Source organism: Stegodyphus dumicola, chromosome X1, assembly GCF_044657685.1.
Source record: "Stegodyphus dumicola isolate Sdum_Otavi_A_Nest chromosome X1, ASM4465768v1".
NCBI lineage: Eukaryota > Metazoa > Arthropoda > Arachnida > Araneae > Eresidae > Stegodyphus > Stegodyphus dumicola.
Window position 1 is genome coordinate 105,142,602 of NC_140780.1, and position 16,976 is coordinate 105,159,577.

Genomic DNA, 16,976 nt, shown 5'->3' on the forward strand with positions numbered 1-16,976 from the left:
AAAATAATAACTTTTTAAATACTGATACAGTTGCATGCTTTAGCAATCTAAGCATCCACAAGACCATTTTTACTACGTGTTCAATATGTTATTATCTTCATAACATAAAATTAGTAATGCAACAAGTTTGAGTTTGGCGTAGATTTAGTCAAGATCTCAATCGACTTCGAGGGCAGACAAGTATAGGTCCCTCTTCGTCAGAAGAAAAGAAATCTGCAAGACTTACGCCAAGTTCAAGGTATAGTTGCGTTGCTAATTTTTATGCTTCACTTTCTCTTTTGTTTTCAATTTCATAACAATATGCGTAAACTATTATATAAAACACCTGTCTGAAAATATCAGGTGATCAATAAATTTTTAGAATTGACCCTTTCCGGCACGCTACCTTTCAAAGTCGGAATTTTCATTAAAAAAAAAGGTAGGCACTCTGATTAGGCCTAAAGGAGTACACAAGTAACATTTTGTGAAGATAGCACTTATCGTTTTAATTCTGTGGGTGTGCCCTAAAAGCACACTGATTGAATAGAGCTTCGAAAAGAGTGCTGAAACGAGCATTGTTTTCATTGAACTGACCGTTGAGATGAGGAGAAACAAAGAATACAGACTCTCAGTTGTCCTAGATAATCGGTGAGCCCGGTCTGGGCACACCTAGGGTTCGCCGTTTGATTTTAGGCAAGATTTCAAGGTAAAAATTTAAAACTAATATAGAATAAGGAGATTAGCATACAGCCAAAAAAATAACATAGAAATTTCTTTTCAAACAATTACTTTTATATCCTAAAAAATTTCGAAGATTTCTTTGAAAAATGAAGGTCTAAAAAAACTAAATATGGCTAAAATATATGGACTGGTTTGTGTTGAGCTGCCATCTACTATAAATAAAAAAGCTTCAGAGTACCTTTAGTAACCTATAAATCCTTTTTCATTCAATTTTTCTGTGCGTACAGAAGAAAAGTTTTAGGTGTGTCCAGACAGTACACACTGTCCCGCAAAGGGTTAAAGGAAGTGCAGATCTATAGAATCTGATACGAATTCAGACGGCGATATAAAATTTACATTGAAAATAAATATTACGTATAGATTTAACTCGAGAAAAATTTCAGTGCAATTGATTGAAGGTTAAAAATGCAGAGCAAGGTAAGTGGAAATGATTACTCTTAAAATTGTTAATGAGCTGAAAGGCAACACCTTTTGTTAACCTGTATACTTTAACACTCTCTGTATTTTCAAACAAATTGCAAATAGCCTCCAGAAACAAAAGCAGAATAAGTTGATCCAGTAGAAATACTGGTAGACGAGAAAAAGACGAGGTAAGTGGAAATGATTACTCTTAAAATTGTTAATGAGCTGAAAGGCAACACCTTTTGTTAACCTGTATACTTTAACGCTCTCTGTATTTTCAAACAAATTGCAAATAGCCTCCAGAAACAAAAGCAGAATAAGTTGATCCAGTAGAAATACTGGTAGACGAGAAAAAGCGCTCTAGAGTAAAAGCGCTATTGCTATTCATATCTTGAAAACTCAGCAAGGATTCTTTTTAATTTTCAGTTTTCATGCTCTTATGATAGTAAAAGCAGACTGGACTGAATTCTAGAAGCTATAGAAATTGCCGCTCAGTGAGGATTGTTTTAAACCAATTGAATAATTCAAACTTTACAAAACCTAGTAAATAATTTTTTACCGCCCTCCGACGTGGCAAATATTCTAAACTCGATAAATTTTTAACAGCTAAATTTATATTATAACTACGAAATGTTGAAATGAAAGAAATTTACATTAAATCTATGATACAATATATAACAATAAGCATACATATATATTACCGAACTTAAGCGAAATATTTACAAATATCTCCCTTTATTACATGGTTTATATTATTTTATAATATGTACTGCTGTGCCATTTAGATTTACTTAAATATAAGTTCTTTTAATTTAAATATTTGTTTCTGGAGGAATAAATAATGGGAAGGAAAGTCAAACCAAGTTTATTTATTCACTAAATATATATATTCCTTTTATCGTGATAGTATCTTAACCTTATGAATTTAATTTATTATTACGAATAACACTTACAGTAATATCTTCAGGTAAACAGTATGCGGTATCTTGCCTCTCCCCCTTCCCCCACATTTAGCTGTGATAAGAACTGCAGTGTGAACAGAAATTAAGCTGTTTTCTTAAAAAACACATTAGGAAAAAACATATCAGCACAGTCTTACTTCGCGAAAAGGAAGACTCTTCGTTTAAATGCATCTTCTAATTTGGTTCAGTCGTTAGAGTACCAAAAATGCCTATTATCCCAGAAGGTTAAAGCTAATAGGTCCTTCAAAGGCGGCACAAGAAACAACTAATAAAATTTGCTTTGCCTCTGTAATATAGAGTTAATAAGAAATATATTAAACAAAATCAAATAGAACAAAATTTCATTACTGCCTTGCAACAAAATAAAGATGACGATATTTTTTTAACAGAATGTGTCTGATTTCCAAACGAGAAAGTTCAGCGTGTTAATTAATAATTTCATTAATGGTACCTCTAAGATTAAAATCTGTGGGAAAACTCAGCTTAATGCTCAATACATGCGACAATCAGTCAGCGTGATTGAGTGAAATACATATTTCTCCCTTTACTTGAAGGATTAATCAGTTGATGCGATTCTTTTACAGTATGCATAATCTTATTTAATCATCGATCTGCTGCAATATAATTGTTTTAAATCCGCGGATGTTGTTAAAAAATTATAATTACTGCATTTAAAGAACAATGTGCCGCCCAACCGGAATAGTGGTTAGCGACCATGGCTACCGTTTCGAGGAGCTCGGCTTCGAATGCCGGAGAAGGAATGGATGTTTGTAAAATGTACGGTGTCTGCGCGACATGAGGGCAGTCTAAATATGCGGCGAGCCGAAAGTCCTCTCTAGGTTAGTGGTAGGGGACAGTCAGAGACCCTCATACCCGTCCCCCTCCAAGGTACTCTTCATCAAAAGTGAGCTGAGTGAAGTCGGATTGTTACCTATATGGTGCCCCAGGCTCTTGCCAAATATAGGCCTAGTCTTAATCCCGTGCCCGGATAAGTTCCATGGGCTTGCTTTGATATCAGAGACCTAATCTGATGTTGCTGTCGATCGAGTGGGATCGGCGTCTCTTTTAAGTGACGAAGTAACGCAGCGGGTTCCTGGGAATACATCCGTACCCTACAACGTAAGTTGATGTGCATGTCTTTTTCCTTCGCATAGCATAAAGTCCCAAAAATGTGAAAGACGGTTATAAAATGGTGAAGATTGAAGAAATAGCAATTATGGCAAGAGTTTCCGGAAAGCAATTATAGCAATAAGTACTAACATATGAAGAAGCAATTTAGAGCTGAATAAATTGAAAATTTAGCAATTTTGGCAATAAAGAAGGCATAACTTGGGCGTGAATCAGTAGAGGGATATAAGTCACAAGAACAACAGCACAGTAGCAAAAAACAATGTGCATGGGTCGATATTCATGATATATAACCTTGATTCTTCAGTAAAATTCTTAAAACATTGATAATTTTCAGTGACAATAGAATTTTAGAGATTTGGTAGATTTACTAAAGCATTAATCCAGATTTGTAATAAATAGTAACATTTTTCAGTAACTTGAATGAAAGTGAGAGTCAAACGTTAAGTTCCTACCCATTAGAGGGAAAAAGTTCCGGAATCTAATATGAAACTGAACCCGTACTTCACAGGTTAATTTATTGTAAATTCAGTCTGAATGACGTTGATAAAGAAATTATTTCTAATGCTGAATTTAATGAAGGTTAAGCTTCGATTATCGTTTTTTTTTTAATAAATACGTTGCTCGGTCAAATGTTTGAACATTTAATAAAATATAAGAAAGTGATCTTAACTCTTATGTTTTATTTTCTTATACAGTTTACGTCATTTTAATTTATGGCACGTGGTGAAAGGATTTAGTTATTCCTTCTGTTTACCACTATCGCTTAGCGTTAAAATGACGAATTAATTTTAATCTCATTAAACGAGAGTTTTCTTAAATGAACTCCAACTTCATTGATTACAGGCAGTAGATACTTTATTGAGTGAAATTTCTTCAGTATTCCGATAAGATATTCATTTATATTTATTTTGTTTTTCTTTATTACTAATTTTTTTAATCTACATTTCCTAAAATTAGTTTCCGAGCCCTTCGCAATGTCTAAACACAGGTAACACTTCAACTGCTACATAATATTCATAAAATTGCTTGCCCGTTGCATAGTTTCTTTAGGAATTTGTGTAACATTTTGCTCATTGACTCATTATACTTTTTGTTAATACCATTAACATTGTTTTGTAATATATTTTCTTCTTATATAAGCATTGGGACTTACAAAGTTGCAAAAAATATTTATTAAAGATAAAAAAACAAACTATTTTGTGTGACAATAATTTTGCTGGATAAAGGTAGACTTGACATTTGGCTACATAAAATTTTGTCCCTTCCATCATCATATGCTGCCTCCGCCGGATAAAGCTTACCCTGATAAAGACTAATAAATCGCTCGTGGTAATCTTCCTCTAGCTTTTTATCTTGTTCATTCTTTCCATTTTGATATACCCTGAACATAAGTCCTTTACTATCTGTCATTTTGTTAATAAGATATCCTAACAATGGTGTATGATTCAACTTATAGTATTAGCCATTCAGATAACTACTTTTCGCATTTTTGCATTTTACCCCAAAGGTATGTACTTAAACAAACGTTCTTTTTTCCGGTTTATTTAAATATTAAACATCAGTGATTGCGTAAGTAAGTAGCCTTTCTTAATGGGCATTTATTTTCTTTTCAGAAAATACCGTATCACTTTCGGATCAATGGCCGCTTCTTGTAGCTCTTGCAGCTTTAGTCATGGGTCTAATAGGAATCATTAGTATGTCCTTGGCATATGGCTTAACTGGAGGCCGGTATCCTTATGATGTAAGTAGAGTTCGTTCTTTCTTTAAGGTAATATTTTTTTCATGTAAGAATTATCACTTCAAGCAAATGAACTCGAGAGCAGAAAATAAATCATATAATAATGAGGTTTTTTTATGCTATACGATAGACACGAATATATGATAAATGCGTTATTTACAAATAAATCTCCATAAACTTAACTTGATAACAAAATTCAGATTGTTTACATAATTAGAAATTTTTGCATTGTTATAATCCTGTTTTGTTTAGTTCATAATGCTACATTACGTAGACATTACAGGACTACTGGTTATGGAAAGATTATTTTGATGTAACATAATTTAATTTATATATTTTATTAATCTTTTCTAACACCGTCAAAAGAGATACTTTGCGCAAAAGTTAACTCTTTTTCAGTAAAATGGCTGTGATTTTATTTTTGCTTAATTTTTGAAGCCATGCCAATCATAACTTAATATTAAAAAACACTATCTTATCAGTAGTAAGGAGCAGGTCCTCGGGAAATAGGAAAAAGTATTATCCAGAGGAACCATGTAACCAAAACTGACGTAATTGGCGCCATGTATGATCTCGTAAGAAACGTAAACAGGCTGAATAATGGTATGTTTCTTAAAGCTTAGTTTTTATTTTGTGGCCATAACCTCTTGAATCACATGTTTGGTAGTTACATTATTTTTAAACTAATTTTTCTTTTGTATATTTAATCATTTAATCTATATTCATTTTTAATTTATTTAATATTCAATTGTAATTTTATTATTTAATCTAACATCATTATTTAATAGTCATTTACAATGGACTAATTGTATTATTTAATTTAATATAGTAATTTTTAATGAATGGATTTGGGGTAATTGCAGAAATTTTAAAAATAATTCCCGCAGCTGGGATTCGAACCTATTGCCTATCGCATGTGACGCGCACGATATCACGAAACCATGGTTTGTTCCTTGAATGTTTTTTGACCTTGTACCAGCGAAAATGACTACGGCATCATTAACTTCAAGGCTTGCGCATGCGCAAGCCTATTTCAACGTACTAAAGTCGTTTCACGCTTTTTTCGCCTCCATGACAGCGAACGAATTCTTCCGGACGAATCACCATCTCGCTAACAACAAATAGAAATATTTCAACCAATCAGCGTATTGTTTCTTGAATTGTAACCGAACATATATTCATAAGGCATTACTTTAGATTTATTCTTTGCTGTTTAAAATGTAAGATTTTCCCACATTTTAAATTTCTCTTTTTTATTTCTAAGCGGTTTTTTTTTTTTTTTTTTTTTGTTTTGTTTCTTTTTATTTCTTACCTTTTTATTAAATAACATTTCTTAATTTTTCATCTCACTTTTATATTTTTTCGAGCGTAAGTTTCGCTTTTAATTTTCGCAAATTAATGTTTTTACATCTTTATTTCTAAAAAAGTAGGTTTATTTTTTACTTTTACCTTTTTCTCTTTAAAATTCTTTTTTTTTTTTTTTTTTCTCACTTCTATACTTTAATAAAATTTTCACGTTTCACTTTTTTATTTTACAAAAGTAATATTTATTTTAAGTAATAAGTTTAATCAGTAACATACAAGCAAGGTTAATTAGTAACATACACACGTACTAGTAACGTACAGACGTCACAAAAAAAATTCCGAATTAATTTTAAATCTATTTTACTATCCACTTTGGGAAAAAGTATTCTATATTGACGTACAGACGTCGTGCAAAAAAATCGTCCAGATAGATTCTGGAGCGGTCAAAATGGATATTTCCGTTGAAATATGATACCCAAAATCTTTCGCGATTACAATACTTCCTTTACTTCGTAAAAGGAACTAAAAAGTGAAATGTAAAAACTTTTTAAAAGTAAAAAAGCGAAAAATTAGAAATCGGGGGGGGGGGGGACTTTAGAAACGAAGTGTTAAAAATGAACTGATTTTTGTAGAAATAAAAACGTGGAAACATTAATTTGCGAAAATTAAAATTTACCTTTGCAAAAATATAAGTATGGGATGCAAAAATTAATAAATTTCATTTAATAAAAAGTGAGAGGATAAAATAAACTAAAAAAGTATGCTTGGAAAAGAAAGAAAAAAAAAGAGAAATTTAAAATGCGGGAAAATATTACATTTAATGCAGCAAAGTAAATCTAAAGTAATGCCTTAAGAACATATGTTCCATTACAATTCAAGAAACTCACACGCTGATTGCTTGAAATGTTTCTATTTGTTGTTAGCGAGATAGTAATTAGTTCGAAAGAGTTCGTTCGCTTTCGTGGATGCACAAAGCATGATCAAATTTCGAATCGCATGATCAAAAACTTCCCCATAACGTATATTGCATGGATTACGGTCTTGATTAATCTTATGCTTAAAAGGTGTTACTTCCCTGACTGTTAGACCCACCAGCGGCCGAGCGGTAAAGTCGCTGAACACTGGTAGTTCGGTCCGATGTTCGAATCCCGAGAACGGGCTGGCTGCATGGGTGTTTTCGTGGTTTTCCCAATGTGTAACGTGTATACGAGCCAGTTTCCCTTAGAAAGTCCTCCACGAAGGCATCCATCCCCTTAGGCAGATAGCCTTAGTGTGCTTTGCCATAATTAAATACACCACACCACCCTGACTGTTGGAGAATCGCCGCAGTCATTCTATTCCGAAACCGGTCAAAATTTAAATCTCCCCGTCAATTAAAGGCCTATTAGCCTCTTATCATCTCTCTCAAAAATTTATGACTATGTTTTACTTAAACGCCTGAATGAATTCAGCTGTGATCGAAATTTAATAATCTCGGAACAATTTGGCTTCTGGTCTGAACACTCCACGGTACACCAGTTACTCCGTGTAGTCGAATTCATTCACGAGGTCTTTCGTAAACAAGAGAAAACTGGAAGTGTCTATCTTGTATTGCCAAGGCCTTTGACAGGACTTGGCATGACGGGCTTGTTTACAAGTTCATGCGACTTGGTTTTTCGGCGCAACTCATTAAAATTATCAACTCGTACCTGACGGGTAGATCCTTTCGCGTGCTAATTCGCCAGGAATACTCAACTCCCCGCCCGATCTGTGCTGGGGTCCCGCAAGGAAGTTTGCTCGGCCCTCAAATGTTCAACATTTTCGTAAATGACATACTTAAGTCACCTAATGTCGATTTACCTAGCTTTATATGCGGACGACACAGCCATCATGAACCAACATTCCAACACTTCCATGGTAATTTCTGCACTTCAGAATTACCTTTCAAGCCTAGAGCTCTGGCTAGGACTGTGGAAGATCAAAATTACTGTCTCTAAATGTGCTGCCACTTTATTAATCCCAAGTACTTTCTCAAATTTACCTAACTTGCAGTTCTTAGGAGAACCAATTCCCTGGGTTCCTACTTATAAGTATCTAGAAGTGATACTTGATTCAAAATCAACTTGGCAACCTCACATCCAAAAAAAGATTTCCAATGCGAAGGTTGTCAAAACCCAATTACTGCCTTTTTTCGCTAGAAATAGCGACCTGTCCACGGAAAACAGGATTTTGCTCTATAAATCAATGATAGGGTCAATTCTGACATATGCCAGTCTTGTATGGGGCGCAGCAGCAACTACTAACAAGAAACATATCCAAATTTTTCAGAATATTACGCTATGGCAAATTTATAAAGCTCCTTGGTTTGTTACGAACGAGGACATTCATAATGCAGCCAAAAGTCTTCCTGTGAATCGCTTTATACAGCGACTTTCGGCTAATTTTTTCCAAAAGATTCTTTCGATCGGAAACCCCGTACTCCACTGCCTGCCTGTTTATCATCCGGGAACTGCATCATCAAGAAAGAGACCCGGAGCTACTCTGGAGAACGCATATAATTTCCAAGAGGCGTTGCTATGGAGACGAGGCGCCTCGAAGGTTGCACTACACTCGTTCGCGTCCCCCCCCCCGCCTGAGTGAATTTTCTGATCTTTCAGCTTCCCTCAGGGTCACTCTCTCTTTGTCCTGTAATCATGCAATCTGACTTCTTTCAACCGCAAGCGGTTGTTAACTGACTTTAAGTACGCTTTTGCTCCCTTCTTAAAAGGGTTCTAGTGCATTGATTATTATTTTTATTTAATTTTAACTTAATTTCACTATGAGAATTAATACTATTTTTCATTAGTTGACATAACGCTTAAAGCTAAAGTAATCATTTTGTATTTATAAAAGTTTCTCCTCAGAGGCATTGCTGGCCGTCTCCCTCCCTCCCAGACCCGAAGAACAAGTTTTTCGCGAGTATTTCCGCTTTCGTGTTAGATTAATTACAAATTTATTTTTGGCATGTTTTAAGAATACAGCAAAATTTATGTCACAATTAACTTTTAACATGTTATTTAATCAAAAGTAATATGGGCTGTACTGTGTCCTTAAATCTGTATTTTGTATATTATAAGTACAGCACAAAGTAAACAAAGAGTATTTCTGTGTGTAAAAAAAAAAAAAAAAAAAAAAAAAAGTGTAATTTGTTTGTAATGTGCAATTTTGCTCTTTATTTAAAAGCTCTTAATTTATTTATCTGTTGTATCAAGTTATTTATTTAAGTCTGTCTTATATAACGAAGTTATGTACTATATAATCCAGTTATGTCTTATTTAAACAATTACATTGTTCAGAATCTATGTTAAATTGTCAAGAATAATGTTCAGCCTAATATGTTGCAAAGAATATATAGTGTAGTAAGTGTAGCATTGAGTTGTAAATGTGCCTTAAGTACAGTGCAATGATCAACGCAATGCATATTATGAAATGTATATTGTAGCGAGTATGTGTAGCAATGTGTTAACATGCGATGTATCCAGGAAAATGTTTAATTTCGCATGCAGGAAAATCTATATTTTGCCCTTGTATGGTAATGTACTTTACCCTTGTATTGTTTTCGGAGTTTAGCTTCAGATAGTTGCGGGATCCGACGATACCCGATTAGTCTATGTAAGCCATCCGGGTGTCCGGACGTCCTGTCACCTGTTAACACCACATGGCCATTGATCAAGAAAATGTCGATGCTTGTCAAAATTCATGATGTAACCGCCTCAAAATTGATTCTGGCCCTTGTTCGACACAAAAATTTACTAAATTAAGTCCTGAGTGTTTTTACCTTTTTTCACTGTGGAAAGCAGTTACTCTTTTGTTAAATTTAACATTTGGCACTAAATTTTACCTCTTTGAAGAAACCTCTTTTTGACGATAAAAATAATTCTTTGATGATGTGAGGATAAAGGCAATAAGCCTAAGTGCCTCGTAATAGAACCCGTCCTTGGTCAAAGGCATGAAACGCCTTGGGCGTATTGAAATAGGATAGTTTTCGCTACTAGAAGGTCAAATAAGATTCAAGGGACAAACCCTGGCTTTGTGGGGCGCGTCTCATGCGAGAGGCGGCATGTTCGATTCGCAGCTGCGGTGCGGAATTTCGTGCAACTGCTTAAAATGTATTCATTAAAAATTTCTGCATTAAATTAAAGAATAGAATCAATTCATTATAAATGACTATTAAATTATGTTATTACACTAAATAATAAAATTACTATTAAATATTAATAATTTTAAAAGAATGCAGATTTAATGATTAAAAAGTACAAAATGAAAATGAATTTAAAATATAATGTAATTACCAAACACGTGGTTCAAAAGGTCGTGTCCACGAAAAACGTTGTGGCTGCCAGGAAGTAAAAGAACTTTGGAAATATACTGTCGTTGCCACAAAATGAAAACTAAACTATGCGAAATATGCGTCATTCACCCTGCCAATGTCACTTCTGGTTGTCACGTGATCCAAGATGGCGCCGGTGGCGCCATTTCTGATTATCAGGTTCCTTTGAATACTATTACTTTCATCCTCCAAGGACTTGAGCTTATTACTGTAGCTCATCTTAAAAATAAATTTTTTATTTCTTTGATATTTTCTTTGGCATATTTATCATTATTTTTTATGCAAAATACGAGTATAGCATGAGAAGTTGATTATGAGTCGGAATCACAATAAAGATGCATTCAAAATTATTCCTAATTTCCTTTAGTTCAGAACTGTATTTGCCAAGCATTTAATTTAGATTTACCCCAGAAAGCATTATTTAAACCATAAACAGATTTTTAAAAATCAAAATATATTTTTACATTAACGGAGTAAGTTTACTTTCTACGAGATGACGCAATTAATAAATAAAATTTCATTATTAAGCTATTAAAAATCTAAGTGCAAGCATTTTTATAAAACTGCGTTCAATTGTAAAGTGCATACCAAGAATTCTTAATCGAGGTACATAACCACAAGAATTTTATAAATGTAAAGATGACTGTGAATTAGTCCAAAAATACTAATAAAGAGTGTTAAAAAGTGCTTTAGAAGTTCATTTAAACATTCGGAACCGTACACTTCTTTGCAGTTGTGGCAAACGGACTGGCTGCATGGGATTTTTTTAGCTTTGTCTCGGGATTTATGTGAATATGAGCCAATTTCCCATACAGAGCCCTACACGAAGTCATCTCTCACTTTAGGCAGTTAACTCTCAAGTGCGTTGTCGTAATCTAAATAATCTTATTTCCTCATTTGCAGAATTTTTCATACCCTTCTTCCGATTAAATAATTTCACTACTACAATTCTCCCTTTTTATTTTCAATAACTAAAATGATGTATTGATTTTCTCCTTTTCTTTCAGTAAAAGTAGCAGCCATCATTTTTGAATTTATTCTTTTCTCAAAATAGACAGTGTTCGTTAGCGTGACTTTCTAAAATTGATGTAAATGTTTTTCTGTGACCCTGCTATCGTATCAGTAGTAAACGCTTTCTGTATCACTGTCATCTAATTAAATTAATCTTCTTTTCTTTTCCTTAATTTTCTCCCGCCCCGCCTCCTTTAAAAAAAAAAAATAAAAAAAAATAAAAAAAAAACTTTTGAAATGTGATTTCTGAGCTTATACGTAGAAACTGAATGGTTCTGTCCTAACCCCCCCCCCCACAAGTTGTGAAAAGTTACCTCTGATTAACTGTTAAATAATTTTGCATTTCTAAAATTTTACTTGAAATCTTAAATTCGTTTTCTGCACTAAAATTGTTAAATCAATAAACTTACTATAGTGCTAGCTTAGTTAATCTTCTGATTTCTAAGATAGTATTCTATAAGCTACCTAAACTTAAATTCTTGAAGTTCGGTTGTAAAGTCATTAGGTATTTACTTTGGACAGGAGACGTGAAAAAAAATTTGCTGTGATCTCGCAGATATTCGAACTCCCTTTTTTTGGGCACGCTTCTAGTTACACCATGCAGGCACTTGATAACGTGAGAAAACATAACTAACAAATTACTTTAGAACAAAGAGCAGAAAATATGAATAAAATATCTAACAAAATAACTCTTTAAAACAGAGAGCAGAAAATACGAACAAAATATACATTAATACATCCAAGTTATATGTTTGTCTATAGATGAAGCATGATCTCATTCACATTTTAATTAGCAACATCTAAGAAGGGTTTGCGAGAACAGTTGTAGTATAATTTGTATTTTATGGCAAAGACCTACAGCTCGGTGATAATAGTGTATTTGAGATTAAATGACTATCATTAAAAATTTAGAAAATTACCAAACATAACGAAATATAACAGGTTAGAACTAGGCGCGAGGACTTCAAAAAGCTTGAAATGATTTAATTAAGAAATATTTCTTTTACTCATAAACACTTCACATAATAGAAGATTAAGCGCAGAAAGCAAAAATACTTAACAAGGAATCTGCAGCTTTATTATGTAGAAATTCTTCATGATTACCCTGATTAAACTATTGACAATAAATTAGCTAGAAAGAACTAAAACGTTTACAGTTGAATCGTGAATAATTGATAGAAGAAACGTCTTAGACAAGTCGTACTTCTCAATCTGTATATTAACACATTTCCTCTAATACGCTGTTGACCATTGAGATTAGTGCTGTAGAAGTAACGAGAAATTGTGTACCCGTATGTATTCGTTACTCGGTGAACCAGTACTCGTTACTATCGTATCGTTACTCGTTACTTTCGGTAAAATCGATCGGTATCCGTATACTGAGCCTATTTTATTGGTCTACGGCCCTAAAAAAGGGCTTTGAAACGTCGCATTGCATTGAATCACGTGAGCTATTCTAGTTTTCCGTCGCCTTTTTTTTGGGTAGAAATAATTCACTTTATTTTGGCTATTATTTTTTGGTGCACTGGATATGATTCATTATTAAATTTTCTATTGCTGTCAGGGCTTAGTTTCTAAAGTCAGAAGGGCCTACGGAAGGCCGTCAGGAAAACAGAAAAAAATAAAATAAAAAATAAAGAAAGAAAGGAAATAAATATTACAATAATAACATTAATTAGTAATTAAAATAACAAAAAAATTACTTATTAAAAAACTTAATAATTAAAATAACAAAAAATAGTGATTAAAATAATGAATAATTAAAGTAACATAATAATTAGCAACTGAAATATAAAATACTTATAAGTACAATTTAATAAAAATGTAAAAACAAATAAAAATTAAAATAATTTTTAAATTTATGATGACTAATTAAATAATAAAGTAAAATACCAGATCTTGTCTTATTGGCTTACTATCGTTTCGTCCTTTCTCATCTAATCCCCAGCTCGAAAAAGTGTTATTTCGCTCGCTGCCTTCCCCCACCAATTCCCTCTTTCCCGTTTCATCCGCTGTTTGAAAAATAGGTGTTTACGATAAGGCGAACGTCTGTTTACTTCAATTAAAATGTTTTAGAAGAGATGACTGTTTCTACTTCGACTTAGCTTTTGATTTTTTAATATTATTTAATATTTTATGCAGACAAATTATGTTGAGCAGAATAATGAATTTCAGACGTGTTCAAAAGGTGTGTATCTGAATATAATAACATTTTTGTTGTATAGTATCCATTTTTTTAATTTCACACATTTCTAAAGCAACAGAAGTACGTTATCACTATTTTGGCACACACATCAAAAACATGTATAATTAAGATTAATGTTACATTCCTTATTAAAAGTAATGGGTCCTTATTAAATGCAACCATTCATGCTTTTAGAGGATTTTACATGTGGTGGTCTTAAAAAGATGATGTTCACTACCAATGTTTGTTTATGTTCCCAAAAATAGAGATCTCTTAAAAGGTGACCTCTTAGAGATGTCGTAAATAGATGATTTGCTATAATTATTTTCCGATAGATAATGGAATTAATGTAATTTAATGTCAATAACTCGAGGAAGCAAGTTTAAATACGGTGCAACAAAAATACATAAGTATTTTAAATGACGAAAATATTCATATTTTGTCAATGTCAAATTTAAAAAAGAATTAGTTTTGGGCAAATTATGAAATTTAACTTTTAATGTCGTCTTCTGGTTTCTATATTTATATTTGAAAAACCTTTATACTCGTTATGAAAAAGAAAAATACAAGAAGTTTGAGTCCCGTAGGACAAAGATTGACCAGGAAATTTAGTTTCAAAATTTGCAATGTTTGATGCCATTTGTAACTTGCCTTTGGGTATCGCTTAATTGAGTTAGAATAATTCGAGGAAATAAGTTTAAATGAAGTGCAGAAAAAATAAGCATAATTTAAATAGTCGTAGAAGGAAGTCATGCGGAATCCATATCAAATTTTCACTTTTTCATAATGACCATAAAACTTTCCCAAATACAAATACTGAAAGTATTGGTTCGATCTCATTTATTTTCATTGGTTCTCATCTATTTGGGATTTGTATTGAGTTCGATCTCAGGCAAACGGGTTGGCTTCATAAGCGTTTCGTGGTTTTTTTTTTCCCCCGTACCAGCTTACAAGCCAGCTTACCACGTACCATACGAGCCAGCTTTCCTAAGAAAGTGCTCTACGAAGGCATTTTTCTTTTTAGGCACATAGCCCCAGTGTGTTTTGTCATAATCAACTAAACCAAATCATTTAAAAAATATATCAGTTGATCACTGCTCAGTGTACATCTGTTGTTTGCTTATATAAACACTTTGTAAAGACGTTTCCACTATTTTGCTAATAATTCTGGAAGGCTCATAGAGTCCGAAATTATGTTACACTAACATCCGAAATTATGTTACACTAGCTAACAGAGAACTTAAGTCTGCTTAATACAACAAAAATCTGCTTGACTTGCTTTCGTGTCTTTGGGAAACGTAAGTATATGCAGAAATAAATATTAAAATCTATCACGTATATTTGTAAGGATGTAAAGCATACTGTTTTGGTTCACGATAATGATAAATATGCATCATGTTACGACAGTTTTAAAAGATCACAAATAACTATACATATGCTAGACTTCTAACAAAATTTCTGTTACAATATGAACATGCATTTATTATTATATGAGTCGTAAAACGGCCCACCAGCGGCCGAGCGGTAAAGTCGCTGAACACTGTTAGTTCGGTCCGAGGTTCGAATCCCGCGAACGGTCCGACTACATGGGTGTTTTCGTGGTTTTCCCCATGTGTAACGTGTATACGAGCCAGTTTCCCTTAGAAAGTCCTCCACGAAGGCATCCCCCCTTAGGCAGATAGCTATAGTGTGCCTTGCCATAATTAAATGCACCCATACACACATGAGTCGTAAAATTCAGTATTCGTCATTTTTAGATTCTAGGTATATGACAATTTTTTTTTTTAAATTTTCGTTTTGTTTTTAAAAATTAATTCACTTTATAGCTTTTCTTCAATTTATTATAAATAAATAGGAGTTTAAATTTTGATTTATATATAATATGATAAAAATTCATCATTCATTAATAATATTTTATGTATAACAAAAAAATTATCATTAATGTTCCAAATTTTAATTTTTTTAATGATTTGTCTTACATTTGTTGTATATTTGTTGAATGCATAGCTAAATATTTCAATTATACACAATAAAGGTTATGCAGAAAACAATTCAGCTGGCATGATAGCTATTTGCGAAAGAAAAATTAGTCTTATTGCTATAAACTCTTAGTACAAGCAGCCATTTTTAAATTGACGTTAAAATAAATTTATTCTATGGTCTATTAGAAAATATTTATCCTGAATCATTTATTGACGACTTCTAAGAGGTCGCTTTCTGAAAGAAACCTGTATTTTTGAGAACATAAACATACGTTGATATTGAACATCACTTTTTTAAGATGCCAGAGCAAATGCACAGAGCTCCAAAAATCCTCTAAAAGCATAGACGGTCACGTTTTAAAAGGCTGACTACTTTTAATAAAGCTATAAAGCTTGTATATTAATGTTCATTATACATTTCTCACATTTTTACTTTCTTTCAAAACAACGATGCTGTGGTTCAATTGCTTTAGAACTATGTGAAACTAATAAAATGGGCCCTATGTTATAAAAACCTAATTATATTCAGATACACACCTTTTGAACATGTTTGAAATCTATTATTCTAATCAGAATACTTTGTCTACAGAAAACATTGAATCAATATTAGAAATCAAAAGCTAAGTGAGATTAAAGTAGGAAGAGTCACATCGTCTAACCCATTTTAATTCAAGTAAACAGGTGCTTACTTTATCGTGAACACCCGTTTTTCAAACAGCGAATGAAAAGAAAAAAAGAGCCCACCAAAGCTCGAGCGGTAAAGTCGCTGAGCACTAATAGCTCGGTCCGGGGTTCAATTCCCGGCTAACGGCTAGCTGCACGGGCGTTTTCATTGTTATTCCCGTGTGTAACTTGCATATGAGTCAGTTCCCTTTAAAAAATCCTACACGAAGGCCTCCCTCCCCGTAGGCAATAGCCGTAGTGTGCTTTGCTGTAACCGAATAAACCGAAACCGGAAAAAAAAAAAAAAAAAAAAGGAATTGGTGATGGAAGGCAGCTACGAAACGTCGTTTTAGAAGAATGGGCTACATAACCAAATTTCTATCTGTACTCTGGTAAACAGTATATTATTTGCTCATCAAAAGCCTAAATTTAGCTTATGTTCGGCTTAGTTCTTAAATTGCAATTTTAGCCACAGCCCCCAAACAAGACGATGTTTGGTATTTTATTTCATTACTTAGTTATTCATTAA

General features: G+C 33.0%; 1 protein-coding gene across 11 annotated transcripts in view; it reads left to right on the forward strand.

Moving 5' to 3' along the window:
* LOC118181841 (ectonucleoside triphosphate diphosphohydrolase 1-like) overlaps positions 1–16,976 on the forward strand; it is a 228,111-nt gene that overhangs the window by 144,913 nt on the left and 66,222 nt on the right. For 10 of the 11 annotated variants that reach the window (XM_035351046.2, XM_035351043.2, XM_035351050.2 and 7 more), the window contains one exon: positions 4,829–4,956. The exons of the other annotated variant lie outside the window; for it this stretch is intronic. In XM_035351046.2, the coding sequence (XP_035206937.2) occupies positions 4,829–4,956 (128 nt within the window). The remainder of the gene's footprint in view (positions 1–4,828; positions 4,957–16,976) is intronic. 11 annotated transcript variants of the gene reach the window in all.